Source organism: Protopterus annectens, chromosome 15.part0 (genome assembly GCF_019279795.1).
Source record: "Protopterus annectens isolate FY-2018-M chromosome 15.part0, PAN1.0, whole genome shotgun sequence".
Classification (NCBI taxonomy): Eukaryota; Metazoa; Chordata; order Ceratodontiformes; family Protopteridae; genus Protopterus; species Protopterus annectens.
This window is the reverse complement of record NC_056749.1, coordinates 389,852,714-389,869,903: the sequence shown is the minus strand read 5'-3', so window position 1 is coordinate 389,869,903 and position 17,190 is coordinate 389,852,714. Positions and strand designations below refer to the sequence as shown.

At 43.9% G+C, this 17,190-nt stretch overlaps 1 protein-coding gene across 3 annotated transcripts in view; it reads right to left on the bottom strand.

Annotated features, from left to right (window-relative positions):
- Nucleotides 1-17,190, bottom strand: part of ZNF711 (zinc finger protein 711) — a 1,503,904-nt gene that overhangs the window by 247,598 nt on the left and 1,239,116 nt on the right. For all 3 annotated transcript variants that reach the window (XM_044057135.1, XM_044057133.1, XM_044057134.1), the window contains one exon: nucleotides 14,796-14,927. In XM_044057135.1, the coding sequence (XP_043913070.1) occupies nucleotides 14,796-14,927 (132 nt within the window). The remainder of the gene's footprint in view (nucleotides 1-14,795; nucleotides 14,928-17,190) is intronic.

The following is a 17,190-nucleotide window of genomic DNA, read 5'->3' as shown; positions in this document are numbered from 1 at the left end:
TTGGTTTGATTCGAACATCGGTTGGATGAAAAAAATCCCTCAGAAGCCAGTGCCTACAAAGCGGCTCCGGACCCATCTAAGGGTAGAGACATCCGGTAGTTCCATAGTCTAAGTAGTATCTTGTGGCCTACCAGACTCTGAATGGGTCTCAGCAGAGGCCTGCGAATCCACAGAAGCGGGCATCAGGGGCTGCAAAGGCACCTCACTGAGTACCAGTGGACTGACGACTAACTTAACAGAAACGTCGTCGACAGTTTCGGACCTATGCGGTCAGTCTCTGTCTTTATCCTTATGTTTTTTCAGAAGATCAATAGTCGGATGGCTTACCGAAGCCATTTCAGAATACGGAGTTTGAGAGCAAAAGAATTTAGCGACAAAGATAGCCCGACAAATGGTTCGGGCGTTAAACAAGGCACAAAACTGACAGTGAGGGACGGCATGGTCTGAGCCGAAAAAGGTGACGCAGTAAGAATGAAAATCTCTGCGAGGTATTTGCTTTCCACAGGCAAGACAATTGTTAACTTTTTCTGACATCGGTTAGAGCAAGAAAAAAGGATATCCAATGGGGTACTTAGCTTTAGAAGACTTTAGGATTATTCAACTCAAAAATGAAAAATTCAGGTCGCGGCCAACCAGCACTTGCGAACTGCTTCTGCTTCGGGCTCCTCCTCGGCAAGAAAGACTGATGTAATGGTGTCGGCTGCCTGTTTTTATACCCCTGATGACCTGATGCCATGGAAGAAGCGACAGCATCCGAAGCAGAAATACTAAGTCTCTGGTATTCGGGCCGACTGAGGGCTACCAGCAGGCACATAACCCACGTGTGATGACTGCAACAGTGAAACACAAAGAACATGTGGAATCAAAATCTAAACCAACTACATCAGAAGTAGTGAATACAGTAACAGAGATAAAACAACCGGAACTGACATCTTTAGAAAAGGGTAGGTGCTAACTACACAGAAAAACATGGGAATTGTGGGAACAATTTATACAAAGAAGGAATAAGATTTAAAAGAAAGCAAGACTTAAATGAGCTATGTAATGTCTGACTGAAAATGATTGGGTAAATTATAAGTGATGTAATGTTTGCAACTGGGAGTGTTTCGGTATGGCTTGTGATGTAAAATGCTTGCAACTAGGATTGTGTCGGTGTGGTTTGTTTCCATTTATAAAAATGTATATTGTAAGTGATGGTTTAATAAAGATGTTTCTTTGTTGAAAAAAAGAGGTAGGAACTGAATAATTTATATAATGTTGCTTAGGTTATATGATATATAGCAATATATATGAATTATAATGTTTGTTAATGTTAATATTTTAATGCACTTTGGATTACTTTTGTGCAAATGTAAATTTGCCTGTATCACAAGTGATTATTGGTGTTTTTTTTTTTTTTTTTTAATGGATCGTTAGAGTGTCTTTTTTGTTTTGGTGCTTCCCACGATCATACCTCTTGTACCATCTGTAAGGCATTTGTGCCTAGACACTCAGGAGCCATTTTTCAAAATAAATGGCCACAGAAGACGACAAACAGCTTAGACAGTTAGCCCAGGGTACCATGCAGGAATTATTTAACCCCAAAAAGTACAGTTTTGTACCTACCATAAATGTAGATGTTCGAGTGTATACACTGCTGCAGTCATTACACTTGGGGTTATCCTGCCGTCAGGCGGTTCCCCAGTCGGCCTGAGTTCCAAAGTCTTGGTCCGGCGTCGGTTGCTGTCACTTCTTCCCTGACGTCAGTGCGGCAGGGGTATATAAGATGCAGCCGACACCATTTTCTTCAGTTTTTCTTGCCCCAGATGTCAGGTGCCCCCAAAAAGGTAGGCAATTCAAATTGCTAATAAAACATACATAAGAAAAGCAATCAACAACTTTCAGTTACCAGCAAATACTCCCCATAGGTAGTAAAGGGTAGAAGACATAGGTACGTACCAGCAAGTAAGAGGGGAAGGAGGGAGGGTAACCTGAACTGCAGCAGTGTATACACTTGAACATCTACATTTATGGTAGGTACAAAACTGTACTACGTTCATCGTGTTACACTGCTGCAGTCATTACACTTGGGTAGAATCCCAAAGCTGAGGTATGGTGGCTGGTTCTATAAGGCATTAGGGGTGGCTATAAGGCCCTGCAGCACTGCAGTGGCAAAGCCAGCTCTGGATTTAGAGTATAGAGGCAGATGGTAATGCTTGGTGAAGGTATGTACAGAACTCCAAGTTGCTGCTTCCAAAATATCCTTGGTAGGTACTCCTCTGAGGTAGGCAGTTGAAGTGGCTTTTGCCCTGGTGGAATGAGACCTAATGCTGTTAGGTACAGGTTTCCCATGGTGTATAGAGCAGAAACGTATACAGTGTCCTATCCATTTTTGAAATAGTCTGTTTTGAAATGGCTTTTCCCTGTGCTCCTGCAGCATATGCTACCAATAACTGCTCAGTTTTTCTGAAAGCTTTGGTTTTGTCCAAGTAGAAGCGTAACTGCCTGTGTATGTGTAAGAATGCAGAAGTCTCTCCCCTTTATTCTGTGGATTTGGATAAAAAGTTGGCAAGTGAATAGTTTGGTTTAGAGCCGCACTTGATACCACCTTTGGCATAAAAGTAGGGTTTGTTCTTAAAGACTCCCTGTCTTGGTGGAAAATGATGAAAGGTTCCACTGCCATTAGGGCTTGTAATTCTGAAACTCTTCGTGCTGATGTAATTGCCAGCAGCAGAGCAGTTTTCCAAGAGACATATTTTAAATCTGCTGTGTTAGCTGGCTCAAAAGGAGGCAAAGTTAATTTTTCCAACATGAAGTTGAGGTCCCAAGTTGGAGTAGGTGCTCTACGGGGCAGTCTTATGTTTTTAGCCCTTCTGAGGTACTGTTTTAGCAAGGGATTAGAGAAAATTGGTGGATCTATGTTGTAATGAGCAGAGATGGCAGAGGCGTGGATCTTGATGGATGAAAAGGAGAGGCCTTTGTCCAGCATCTCAGTTAAATATTGTAGTATCTGAGGAATATTTGGGACAAGAGGGTCAAGGCTGTGAGCCTGGTTCCAGGCACAGAATCTCTTCCATTTATCTGAATAGGCTTTCCTGGTGCTAGGCCTTCTGGCCTCCAGAATGACATCCATAACAGCTTTGGAGAGAGGCATTGCTTGCTTGACTAAGGAATCTTCCATGCAGCCAGGTTTAAAGTATTTAGGTGGCTGTGAAATATCTGATTGTTGTGCTGAGTCAGAAGATGTGGGATTTGAGGCAAAATCCAGGGTGGTCCTTGTGCTAAGTTCTTTAAGATTGGGTACCAGTGCTGGCGTGGCCAGTCTGGGGCAATCAGGATCATCTTTGGCTCTTCTTGCCTGGCTTTTACGAGTACCTTTGGAAGGAGAGGTAGTGATGGGAAAGCACATATTTGTAGGTTTTTCCAGCTGAATATGAGGGCATCCACTTTCCATGCTTGTGGGTGGTAAGTCCTTGTGCAGAATTTCTGTAGCTGGCAGTTCATTGGGGATGCAAACAGATCTATGTCCAGGCTCCACCATTTTTGTGTTATCATTCTGAATATTTGTGGATTCAATTCCCATTCGTGGGGATCCATGATGTTTCTGCTTAAGTCTTCTGCCAGTGTGTTTTTCTCTCCTGGCAGGAATTGTGCTTGCAGATGAACTTGATAGGTTAGAGCTGTGTTCCACAAGGTCATGGCTTGTCTGCAGAGGGGATAAGAGTGAGTGCCCCCTTGCTTGTTTATGTACCACATAACTGTGGTGTTGTCTGTCTTTAGTAGCAGTTGCCCTGGATGCAGAAGGTCCTTGAAAGCTATAAGGGCATTTTGTACAGCTAGCATCTCTTTTTGATTGATGTGAGGATGCCTTTGTTCTGCGGGCCACTTGCCCTGAACACAATTTCCTACCATGTGTGCTCCCCAGGCGTAATCCGATGCATCTGTTGTCAGTGTTTGCCTGGCTGTGGGTTGAGTGAAAGGCTGTCCCTTGTTGAGGTGACAAGCTTGAGTCCACCATCAAAACTCCTGTTGAAGGCAAGGAATTAGTGGTATTACTGTTTCCAAACTTTGACAGTGTTGAGACCAGACACTCTTTAGGTACCATTGTAGTTTCCTCGTATGCAGTCTGGCATATGGAATTAGTAGTATGCAAGATGCCATGTAACCCAAGGCCTGCAGAATTGTTCTTGCAGGGAGTTGGGTTCTTGTTGCCATCAATTGAAAATATTGAGTCAGTTGTCCTTGCTTGTCTGGCGTGAGATAAGCCATCTAGGCCATTGTATTCAAGCTGGCACCCAGGAATATTATCTCTTGTGAGGGCACTAGTTTTGATTTCTTTTCATTTACTGTGTACCCTAGGCAACTTAATAACTTTTTTACAAACGCCAGATGCTTTAGAAGAATGTCCTTGCTCTCTGCTTGAATCAGGCAGTCATCCAGGTACGGATAAATATGGATTCTTTTCTGTCTGCAAAATGCAATTACTTGTGCCAAGCACTTTGTGAAGACCCTGGGCACAGTAGATAAGCCAAAGGGCAGTGCAGAGAATTGGTAGTGCATTGAACCAGCTATGAAACTGAGGTATCTTCTGCAGTTTTGCCTGATAGGGACATGCAGGTATGCCTCCTTGACGTCCAAAGTTACGAGCCAAGCTTTCTTGCCCAGCATGGGAAGAAGCTGCTGTAGTGTCAACATTTTGAATTTTGGAACATCCAGGTAAGTGTTTAGATAAGAAAGATCCAGAATGGGCCTCCAGGCTTTGTCCTTTCTGGGAACAAGAAAGAGACTTGAGTAAAATCCTTGTCCTTGCTCCTGTGGTGGTACCTTTTGAATAGCTCTCATGTCCATGAGTGCTGTAATTTGTTTTCGAGTCTCTGCCCATTGATTTGGAGGCAGATTTGGCATTCCTTTTAACCTTGGCAGTGTGTGAAAGTGGAACCTGTAACCTTGAGATACAATGTTGAGAACCCATTTGTCTTTGGTGATCACATGCCAATTGTGATAGAAAAGTGCCAGTTTTTCTCCCAAAGGGGCTGCCAAGAGAGAACTGTTTGGCAGTTGTAGTGGGAAGTCATTGGGGCTGTTTTTTATATGGTTGGGGCCTGTCTTCCCCTTCTTTCTGGGTTGATGCACCCCATTGTCGAGGCCTGTAAGGACCTTGTGGTTGACCTCTACCTTCTTGGATGTCTGTATCTGCCCCTTTGAGGTCTGTCTGTAATTGGAAAGGACCAATTCTTTATTGGCCAATTTCTGCTAAAGCGAGGAGGCTGAACCTGTAAGAAATTCTTCACCGTTTGCATAGATTTTGCCTTATCCTCCATTTTCTTTAATACCTCTTCTGCCTTAACTCCAAATAACACATCCTGCTGCAAAGATGCATCCAATAGTTTTGCTTTAACATGATCTGGTAACATATGTTCTTTTAACCAAGCATGTCTTCTAATGACAGAACCTGTAACTGCTGCTCTACAGGAGGCCTCTAAAGAATCAAAAACACATTGCAAAGTATGTTTTCCCACTTGTTCAGCTGCATGCAATAAAGCCTGCATTTCCTTAAAATTAGGAGGATCTGAGTTTGGAAGCATTTCTTGTTTCAACTGAGACATCAAATATTGCTGATATTTTAGCATGTGAAACTGGCAATTTAAGGCCCTCAATGCTAAAGTTGCAGATATATATACTTTCTTCCCCCATCTGTCTAATGCTCTGGAATCTCTGTCAGAGGGGACTGGATTCTTTGCTGATGAGGCCTTAATCCCTTTGGGGCCCTGATAAATAGTTTCAGGGTCAGCAACAGGGGTTTAGAAAGAAATCTGTGAGAGTCAGCGACTCTGTAGTATCTGTCAGGCTTAACTGGGGATGGAGGTAAAGAATCAGGATTTAAACTGGATTCAGTATACACATCATCCACAATATCTAACACTGGCGGAATAGCAAGGGGTCTGTGTTGAGGTAATAAAAGGAAGTCTCTGAGCCTTTTCTTGGATTCTGAGTAATCCTGGCCCTCCCAATGGAAATGCTCCCTCATGGTATGTAAGATTTCCCCAAAGGAGTAGTCCTCAGGCGGAGAGGCTGATGGAATTGATTCCTCAGCATCAGAATCCTCATAAGGGGGAAAAGAGTATCCTAGGTCTGAGGATGAATCTGAAGAGATGGATACCTGGTCGGATGAGTCAGTCTGCCATCCTGTCTAGGCCTTTTATCAGGAGGGGGATGGGACCCCCTGATCAAAGTGATTAGGTCTTCGGCCATTTTGAGCATTTGTTTCTTAGGCATAGAGGCCTGTCCTGGTGAATGGTGAATTTGTTTCTTTGTTTTTAAAGGAGGTTTAGACTTAGCAGAAGATTTAATGGTTAACCGAGTAGGTCTGAAAACACCCTCTGAAGCTACGGGTTGTTCAGCAACTCCGGATCCCTCTGAAGGGTTAGTCTCGGTAGGCTGAAAATCTTGTGCATCCGAAGGCCCAGTCATCTCCACGTGGGAGTCAGAGGCGGCCTGTGGTTCTAAAGAAGCGGTCGTCAGGGGCTGCAAAGGCGCCTCGCTGAAAACCAGAGAACCGGTGACTGGCCTAGAGGAGGCTTTGTCGTCAGTTTTGGGCCTCGGATGCCTGTCCTTGTCTTTGTGCTTTTTATGTATTCCGGTCGTCGGTAGTTTCGACGGCATGGTGTAATTTAATTTTTTGCCAAAATAATGTCGGGCAAAATCAAACCGATGTTTAATACTGCGCTTGTTAAACCTAGCACAAAACCGACAACCAGTGACATTGTGGTCTGGGCCTAGGCATGGGATACAATAAGAATGGAAATCCTTATGAGGTATTTGCTTCCCACAAGAAATACAGTTATTAACTTTTACTGACATCGGTCTGAGGCAAGAAAAAGTTTCCCCAATGGGGTACTTAGCTTTGTAGAAGACTTTGTTTCTGGATTCGGACTGAAAATCTCAGGAGTCGGCCGACTGGCACTTGCGAACTGCTTTTGCTTCGGGCACCGAGCGGCAAGAAAGAATGAAGAAAATGACGGCTGCATCTTATATACCCCTGTTGCACTTGACATCAGGGAAGAAGCGACAGCAACCAACGCCGGACCAAAACTTTGGAACTCAGGCCGACTGGGGAACCACCTGACTGCAGGATAACCCCAAGTGTAATGACTGCAGCAGTGTAACACGATGAACATCACTCCTAACTAGGTGGGAAGAAGGTCAAGAAGACTCGGACGGATTCTTTAGCTGTCCGGCTTCCACTGGACATCCCTCTAGAAGCAGGTAATAGCTCTGTAGGCTATTCAGTGTTTACGTTGGATTCCTCATCCGTGAACCTGCCAGAAGCCAGCACAGATTCCTCTTTTCACACATCTACTCTGGACGTTGTGGGGAACCTCGGTAAGTTATCTGAGGGTCTAAAGAGGGATTCCACAGATACTGGTCAGGGAGGAAATTCCGGGTTCTCTTCTCAAATCTTGCCAAGGGTCAGAACCTCCAGTATTTGTTAGGGCCGATGTCGCCCCTAAGAAAAGACAAAAACTGAAGCATGTTTCTGTCTGTCTGTCCCATGGATCCTCAAAGGGAATGGCAGGCATTTACTCAGGGCTTGTAATCTGCCTTAATGGCCCTAAAGTCTCCTTAAGGAATTTCAGAACCTTCTCCTCCTTGGACCTCTATGCCTTCTAAACAGTTTAGGGAACCAGATCCCCCAGATAAGGACTCCCTGTCTGGTGAGGGGTCTTCGTCTTATTTTTCACAGATTCCTTCATCTTTGGATTATGATTCTGATGCAGAGGAGTCTGTTAACCCAGAGTCTCCTTTTGAGGAATTGTCCTTTAGGGGCACAATTACTAGGATGATGGAATTCTTTAAGTGGGATTCTTCTCTGCCTTAACTTTTTCTTGGTTCTGCTTCTCAAGTGGCTTGTCACTCTCTTAAGTGTAGCTATGACACTGCTGATGTCTCTTCTAGGTCTGTGGCTTTTGGGTCTGTCATGTGGCATTATTCTCGGCTTCATCTCCAGTCTCTTCCAGAGGACATTAAAGCCAAGTTGTTGGACACTCCTTTGGATAATACTCATCTTTTGGGACTGCTGCTGCTGACTTGTTTAAGTCTCTTCAAGTGAAAGGTAAAGGCTTGCAAGACCTTAAACATATTTTTGTCACTCCTATCCCTAAGTTCCAGAGGAATTTTCCTTCTAGATCGGCTTTTTGTTCACAGGCAACCCTGCCAGGCCTCTAAGGGCAGGAAGGGTGGGAGGCGGGCCCCCTCTGCTAAGGCTTCTCAGATTTCTGTGGCCAAAAAGCCTCCTTTATCTGATAAGCCAGCTTCCCTTAGACAATTCACCCCCCCTGCCTTTAGACCATATCCCTTTGTCACTCCCTTTGCCTTTCAAATTGGCTTCTCATCACTTCAGACTCTTGGGTTCTTGCTGGCATCCATTACGGTTACTTCATGGTATGGAAGTCTCTCTCTCTCCTTTTTCTGGGTTTCCTCAACCTCCTCTGGAGCAACTTCCTCATTTTCTGGAGGATTAAGGATCCCTGTTGAACCAAGGGACCATTCAACATGTCCACCTTTCCCAAGTGGGACACGTTTTTTATTCCCGGATGTTCCTGGTTCCTCAAAAGGAGGGCACTTGGAGACCTATTTAGGATCTCTCCCAGTTCAACACCTTTCTCAAGATCCCTTCTTTTTAAATGCTTACTCTTCAAACTCTGTTTCCTCTCTTATTATCTCAGGCTTTTCTGGCGTCCCTGGATATGAAAGATGCTTACCTTTCATATTCCTATTCAATCTCTCTTCAGGAAAGTTTTACATTTCTCTGTATCTTCCCCTCATTTTCTGTTCTCTGCTTTGCCCTTTGGCCTCTTTTCTGCTCCAAGAGTATTCACAAAACGCCCATCTCCTGTGACTGCCGTCTGCAGGCTCCAAGGTATTCAGATTTTTCCTTATCTAGACAACCTGCTGCTTCAGGGACCTTCTCCCAGTCGATTGTTGCAGGATCTGCAATTCATCATCTCTCTTCTTCAAAGTCTGTCCTGTCTCCCTCTCAAGATCATGTGTACCAGGGTTGCATGATTCATACGTTGCCAATGTTGGCCTCTCTTCCACCTCCAAAGGTATTGTCATTGACCGCCTTCTTTCAGTCTCATCTTCCCCTGACTGCCATGCCAGCCATGGGGTTTCTTTATGCCCTGGGATTCATGGCCCTTCTGTTCTGATGCTTCCTCTTGCCAGAACACATATGCAGAAGCTTCAATGGTACCTCAAGTCGGTTTGGCTGCAGTATCTTCACACTCTGGATTTCAGTGTTCCCCTCCTTCCCTGTACCATGAAAAAATTTGAGTGGCGGATTCGACAGTTCGCTCTCAACCGAGGCCGACCCTTTCAGCCTCCAGTCCCTTCTCAAGAACTGTTCACTGATGCCTCGGACATGGCGTGGGGGGCAACTCTTAGTCATCTGAAAGTTCAGGGTCTTTGGCATCCCCATCATAAGTCAGACCATATCAACATCAAAGAGATGAGGGCTCTGATTTGGGTCCTTCAGACTTTTCACCGCATGTTGTCTCCGGGTCCCTTGAAGGTGTACACTGACAACAGTACAATGATGTGGTATGTCAACAAGCAGGGAGGGCACAAAATCTTAACTCCTCCACAAGAAGGCACTTCAGGCTTGGGGAAGTGGCTGTCGGTTATCAGAGTTCTTCAGGCAGTATACATTTTTTCAGAGCACAATCTTGTGGCAGACCCTCTGAGCAGGTCCAAAACACAGGCTCACGAATGGATACTTCAGAGACATGTTTCTGGATATTGTCCCTTGGTGGGCTATTCCTCAGGTAGGTCCTTCTGCCTCCTCTCTGAAAAGGCAGCTTTCTCTCTTCCCTTCCAGAGTACCATGCCATCTGGCCTGGAAGATGGACGCCCTATCCTTTCTGTGGAAGAGGAGGTTTCTTTATGCTTTCCCTCCTCTTAGTCTACTTCCAAGAGTCCTGCAGAGGATTCAGCTGGACTCCCCAAAAATCTTGCTAGTGATTCCCTTTCGGCTGAGACAGGACTGGTTCCCCCTCTTAATGCATCTGGCCAGGGGCAATCATCACAAGTTATCTCACTAGTTGGATCTCCTTATACAGAACAAGGGGTCTCTCATCCATCCCCACTTGTGCACTCTGCTAGAGACATTGTAGGTGATACGGTTTTGATCCATTTTAGGTACCTCTTCTCTCAGGACATACTCAAGGTTTTACAGGAGGTAAAAAAACCTTCAAACAGAAAATCTTATATGTCCATGTGGAAGAGATTTTTGGTTTGGTGCCATGCTCGTAACCAGGGCCCCTTTTCAGTGGGAGGCCCTCTCTTACTTGTGTGAGTTGCTCCAGTCTGGCTTTGCCTGTCCTTCTGTGAAGGCCCACTTGCCAGCCATTTCTGCTGGTCTGCCCTTGCCTCCTCCTCTGACTTCTAGTTTTAAGATCATGCAATTCCTTAAAGGCATTCTGTATATTAGGCCTCCAAGAAAGCCTCTTCCGCCTTCTTGGAATCTTAATTTTGTTTTGGAAAATTTGACTCTGGCTCCTTCTGAGCCTGAAAATTCTGCTTCTTTGCAACATTGTATATGGAAGGCTGGCTCTTACTTCTTCTTGGAGGGTTTCTGAGCTCCACGCCCTTACGGCCATTCCTTCTTTTTGTTTTTCACAGGGACTGGGTGTCCCATTATACTAATCCTTCTTTTATGCCCAAGGTAGTCAATGAATTGTCCTTGATTCAGTCAGTACAATTCCATACCTTCTTCCCTTTTCCTCAGTCTGCTACTGAGAGGGTTCTGCATAACTTAGATTTGCTCAGACAGCTCAGGTATTATTTGGATAAAAGTAGGACTATTAGTAAGTCATACCAGCTTTTTGTTTCCTTTCATTCCAGGTCTTTGGGTTTGGCTGTTACTAAGCAAACCATCTCCTCTTAAATATCTAAGGTCCTTTCCTTTTGTTATTCTTTCATGGCAAATCTCTGCTTCTGCTACAGGTCATTCCACTAGATGTGTTGCCTCTTCTAATGCCCTCTTCAAGGGGTTGGACACCAATTCCATCCTTGCTGCTACCTGGTCATTCGTGCATACCTTTATTAAGCATTATAAGTTGGACATGGTTTCAAGGGCCAGAGTAGGTTTTTGCTGAAACCATCTTGTGTTGGTATGTTGAGAGATATTCTCAGCAGTCCACCACCCATTCAGTTTCTTGAGCTTTTTTACTCTTCCTTCTTCTGTACCAAACACTACAATAGTGATATGGAAAAACACAGTACAGTTGTGTAAAATCTTAACATAACAGTAGGTGTATTTGTCTTCACTGTTGCAGTATTTGCTCCCTCCCTCCAACCCCTTTTGTTTATTCTGCATTTTTTCCTTCTGGATGCGCATGGACTCCTTTATCCTAGGACGGCTGTTCTCTTCTGGGGCAATTTAGTTCTGGGTAGTTGCATCTGTACATCCCTTTTATGCCTTACGTTCTGTGCGGGGACCATAAATTTGACATATGGAGCAAACAAGATATTTTTCAAGCTTATCTATACTGGTTGTGGGATGGGCTGCCCAGAAAGGGACATCCCTTTTGTAGTGAATACTGCAACAGAGAAGAAAAGGATATCTACTATTATGGTTAAGATTTTACACTGTACTATCCCCCTCTTCTCATTCCACAAGTGGGCTTCTTCTATGGGGTTTGGTCTGACCTTGAAGATGTGGGACGTGAAATATGGATCACAGAGGCTTTCTACAGTGGTAAAAGCCTGCTTCCTTCCTTCTTCAACCATATCTTGAGAGCCATGCATAAAGTGTCTAAGATGGGTCTATGTTAAATCAGAGAACGCTTAAAATAGCGAACGCTGATTTATCGACCCTTTAAGAGTGAAAGCTGACAATCTCAAAGACAAGGAACAGCGATTGTTTTACAAAATAAAAGTTCAAAACACAAAATAAAGTGGGGGGCTTCACCCCCCCCCACAACCCCCGATGTGGGGAGCTGTGCCTCCTACACCCCCCCTACTTAAATATACCAACTCAGAGATTGCACCACAGTGGAGGAAATGGCAAAGTCCCGAAAACTGCCCAGTAATTTTTCCCTGGCAAAAAAAATCGCTGATCCATGTCTTCGGGATTGTCAGCTTTTGCACTTAAAGGGTCGATAAATAAGCATTCGCTGATTTAATATAGACCCTCTAAGATGGCCTCCTAAGTGCATCCATAATGTTGCCCTGCACTGGCATAAATCCAAATCTGCAGCCCCAGCCACAAAACTACCATGGTCAAAAATTACAGAAGACCATGTGAAAGTGAACTGCAAAGGCCAAGGTAAGGATCTAATTCAGCTCCTACTTGACTAGAAAGTTTGGGAAGGTAAAAAGCTTTTGCAGTGTCAGGTCATGAGGGTGGACTGGCATAGAGACAGGTAGCTATGGGGCCCAAGGTCCCATATGGCAAATGAAACCTCATTTTTTCAAGCTTGACCAAGGCTTTAAATTCCTTACCAGGGGCTAAAATGTTAGGGTTTTGTGGTCTCTGGGATCTATGCTGAAATGAAAAGATAAAAAGAGTTGTCCCAAAGAGACTTACAAACTCACTCTGCATAGCTGGGGGCTTGAAGAAAGTATCCACTTCTTTGAAAGGTGAGATAGTGGTATCCAGGTTCTTTCACAACGTAAAAACACAACATCCTTAAGCAAAGACGCTTAAGAAGACATCTCAAGGTTCCTACTCCTCCATTTCCAAATGCTCAATAAGATGTTCCTGGGAAGAGGATAAGCCAGTCTGTAAAAAGGTTCAGAGGCCTGAGAGTTTAACCATGATCCTTATGATATCTCAAACATAAAGGCCTGTGGATTCCCATAATATTGTTGCCAAGACACTCAAGGTGAGGCCTAGAGACACAGCTTAGAAATGGGTAGATCACTCACTCAGTCATAAGAACCTGGGGCTGAAAATGGAACAAAAAGGAGAGCTAGAGGCTGGAAAACATAGTTCTAATCATAGACTGCACCTACCAAAGGCATCATAAGGATGGAAGAGGCCTACATGTGGCCTGGTCCTGGCAGAAGCACATGTTCCAAGACTGCATTTCTACAGCCATGAGGACACATCCTACAATAAGTCAAACAACTGTTTAACAGTGAGAACATGATCAGTAAACTCTGGTGCTGAAGGCTATGACAGCCTCTCTTCACTATGCCCAAGGGATGGTCTGAAAGGAAGAGATCTACTTCCACAGTGTAACCACTGAGCACCAATGGAGTACTCAAGAATCTGCTCCTCAGATGCAAGAAAGGTAGCAGGTGAGCTGTGGTTACTCAGCCATGGAAAGAGTAGCGACAGTTCCAATAAATACACATCCCAAAGGTGACTGCTGGGAGAGGCATGTCTCACAAGCTTCTTAATACAGACTAAGCTAGAGGACCAAGGGACAAAGAACAGCCACAAGCTTGATCAGCTGCTAGCCTACAAAAAGCAAGCTGCACATGAGGCCTGCAAGACCATACATGAGACAGATTTGCTTTCAGGACAGTGTCATGATGTCTGTTCTCTATTTCCTTTTCAAGGAACTCCAGCTCTGGCCTGGGATCACAGTAAGGACTTTCAGCCTACTAACAAGTCCTGGGCAGTGTATTCTTAAATTACGGCAATCTTACAACATGTGAAGTAGGCCTTATGTTTTTTTTTCTTCACCTTTGGGTGACCAGTTGGAAATGTTTGTACTTTTGTAGGTGTTTCATTTTGGAGAGTTCCTCTAAGATGTAGATCTCACCGTCACATGACCACTTTTACACCTTGTACCGCCTACGAATTAAAAGTGGGAACTTCTTCATGACAAATACTGGGACTGAGGTCTGTAATTATGCAAACAGCAAAAAAAAAAAGACCACAGAGGTTTTGAAATGTTCTCTTGGTAGAGTATGAGAGAGCAGAGATTGTACTGGCAGGAGGCAGGCATATGCATTGACAGTAAGCCAAAGAGAAAGACCTGAGATGAAAGCAACAGAAGGAAATATCATACACATACACACAATAATGACGGCTTCCAATATCAGACCTTGCCTGACTCATGCCCTTTCCACTATTCATCAAATGAGTACTGAAACAACTTCACTCTAGAAATTACATCCAGTACTTCTCATTTGGTAGAGCATTACTATGCAGTAATTACATCCAGTACTTCTCATTTGGCAGAGCTTTACTCTGCAGTAAAATATAACTGATCTATTAGGTTTACAATTAGATATGCGAACTGCAGTCTATCGAGAGTGACAATGTCGACTTGCAGTTTTCCAAGAGGCATGCTTGCAAAACCCACTCCATCGCATAGGTAGTGTAGTTCGAGCATTTTGAGTTTGGAATTTTGAGTGGAGATCGCGGTTCAGTGAGCAACAGGAAATGAACACATTTCCTCACTCTAGTGCAATCTCAGAGTTGGTATATATAATTTGCAGGGGGGCTTGCCCCCCTACAAAATAGTAAAAGTGATGTACAGTTGATGTCACAGTACATTACGGTGCATAGCTTGGGTGACTGATATCATCTCCTGCTACATTGAATACAGCGAACTACGGGAGTCGATGTACTCAGTTTCAAGTTTCCTGCTTGTTCGCTGTTGAAATTTTCAAGATATTGGTTCGATGTTAAGGCCGATCGACGGATGTGGTTTCAATAGTAAACCACCTATTACATTCTAGCTCCACAAAATTCATATAATTAACAGCAGATTTATGTGTTATGTTGTGTGTTCAAGTAAGACTGATTTCTAAAACAAAAAAGAGAAATTATAAGCAAAAGAAAAAATGTGCCTTACCATAAGCAGCAGCAGCCCATGCCACTGGGACAAATGTCTTATTTATACCAGAGTCATCGATCTGTGTGTCAGAGATCGCCGTTGCTTCCTCCTCACCAACAATAACTTCCATGTAAACTTCATCTGCTATTTCTACTCAACATAAATAAAGAAGTACTATTAAAAAGAAAGAAATGCAAGGGATTAACAAGCTGCACATATTTGCATCTACATTTAATGCACGCAATTTTCAAACTATAATAACCAAGAAAAAAACATGTAAAGGGGTGAAATCTTACCAGCAGATATCTGAGCCAGAGGCTTTTGCAGACTACACTACAAGTAAGAACTTAAATTTTCGTTATTCAGAATACTTAGAAATTTACCACATTCCATGAAAAGGAACTAGATAAGCAAGCCATAAGGCATTAAATTTCATGAAAAAGAACAAAATAAGCAAGCCATAAGGCATTCAAATACCCTTCCCACTAAACTCAGCCACAAAAAACTGCAACACACTTCAGTATGTCACTAAATCCCACATAAAAATCTAAAATTAAGATACGGAGTAAGGAAAAGTGAAATACATCTGTTAAAACAATAATCTTGGAGCCTCCATCTGCCTCCTCACCTACACCCACCCTAAAAGGAAAACATCATATAGAATTTTAAGTCTTAATGAAATGCCTTTTTATTGACAACACAAATAAATATTGAAAGCTCTCGCATCAGACTGAGTCAGAAAACACAGAAACACTACCCAGTGAACTTCAGACACTATACACAAATTCTATATATACATACACACACATAGGTTCATAGGTTGGTACTAGGCTATCGGCCCTAGGGCCTATACAAGCCTAGCCATAACAATTCCATGGCTATTTCTTCCCACACTATTTACTTCCCTGGACCCCTGTCTAGCAGGGCAACTGACATGATCCCTGGGGTGAATTTCCCTTCTCCCATCCAATCATCAAGGTTCCTCTTGAAGAGGGCCAAAGAGGTGTTCTGCTTGACATGTATGGGCAGTCTATTCCAGAGTCTGGGGAGTCTCTGGGTCAGGAACCTATCCCTCCAGCATGTTTTGTTTATTGTGATGACAAGGTTTAGACCCTGGAGCGTGTGGCTCTGAGGGACTGGGATTTCTTTAAGTTTAGCATGTCCAACAGTTCTGGGTTTGACATGGCTTTGTATGTTAGGCAGAGATCACCTCGGAGTAGAAGAAATGCGACAGAGAATAGCTGGAGTTTTTTTAAGCGGTCAACATAGGGCATCTGCTTTAGGCCTGTGATTCTTTTAGTGAGTTACTTCTGCGGCCTTTCCAGTTGTTGCAGATGTCTTGAGAGGTACATACCAAATGGGGCACTGTATTCTATAATGGGTCTAATGAGGGATGAGTACAGTGGGACAATGACCTCATTTTTTCTGGATGAAAAGCCTTAGAGATAAGGTGTGCCACATAGAAGGATTTCCTGACTGTTGTGGCAATGTGGTTACTGAAGGTTAGACCACTGTCCACCTGTGTACCCAAGTCTCTTATCGCATTTTCGGTGTTTAGTGTACTGCCACCTATGTGGTAATTCACAGGTACATGTTTTTTTCCCCAAAGGGGATAACTACACATTTCTTGGCATTGAGCATAAGCCCATGGCTCTGGCACCAAGCATCTGTTTCTGTAAGGCCCTTTTGTAGAGTATCGACATAATTTGGGGATTCAGTAATGGCTCCCAGTTTGCAGTCATCTGCGAACTTTGTTAGCCAGAGTCCCTTAGTGTTGGCCTGTACTTCAGAGAAGTAGATGCCAAACAAGAGAGGTCCCAAGACTGAACCCTGAGGTACTCTACTTGTCACTTGTCTGGAGCTGGATTTGGAGTCAGCTACTTTACAGTGTGGGTTCTGTCAGTAAGCCAGTTGGCAACCCATCAAGTGACGTAGGGATTACTGCACAGCTTAGTAAGTTTATCTATGATTCCAGAGTGGGGGATGGTGCCAAAGGCCTTGGCGAGGTCCAGATAGGCTGTGTGGACTGCCTTACCCTCATCAAAGGCTCTGGAGACTAAGTCAAAGAAGTCAATCAGGTGCAGGAGACAAGATCGGCCTTTCACGAACACAAACTGGGTGGGGTTCAGTGTTTTAAGGTTGCCAATGTCTTTGCTGATAAGTTCCATGATAATACGTTCCATGGCCTTGCAGATAAGGTTCGTCAGACTGATGGGGCGGTAGTTCCCGGGATACAAGGTGGATCCCCCCTTGTGGAGTGGGATAACTGTAGCTGTGCGCCACTCAGTGGGCATGAAGCCTGAGGTGAAGGTATGGTTAAACATGACACTAAAGTGAGGTTCCAGTTCATATTGTATTTCATGTAGTACACAGCCCGGTATGTCATCTGGTCCCATGGATGCTGTATTCTTAG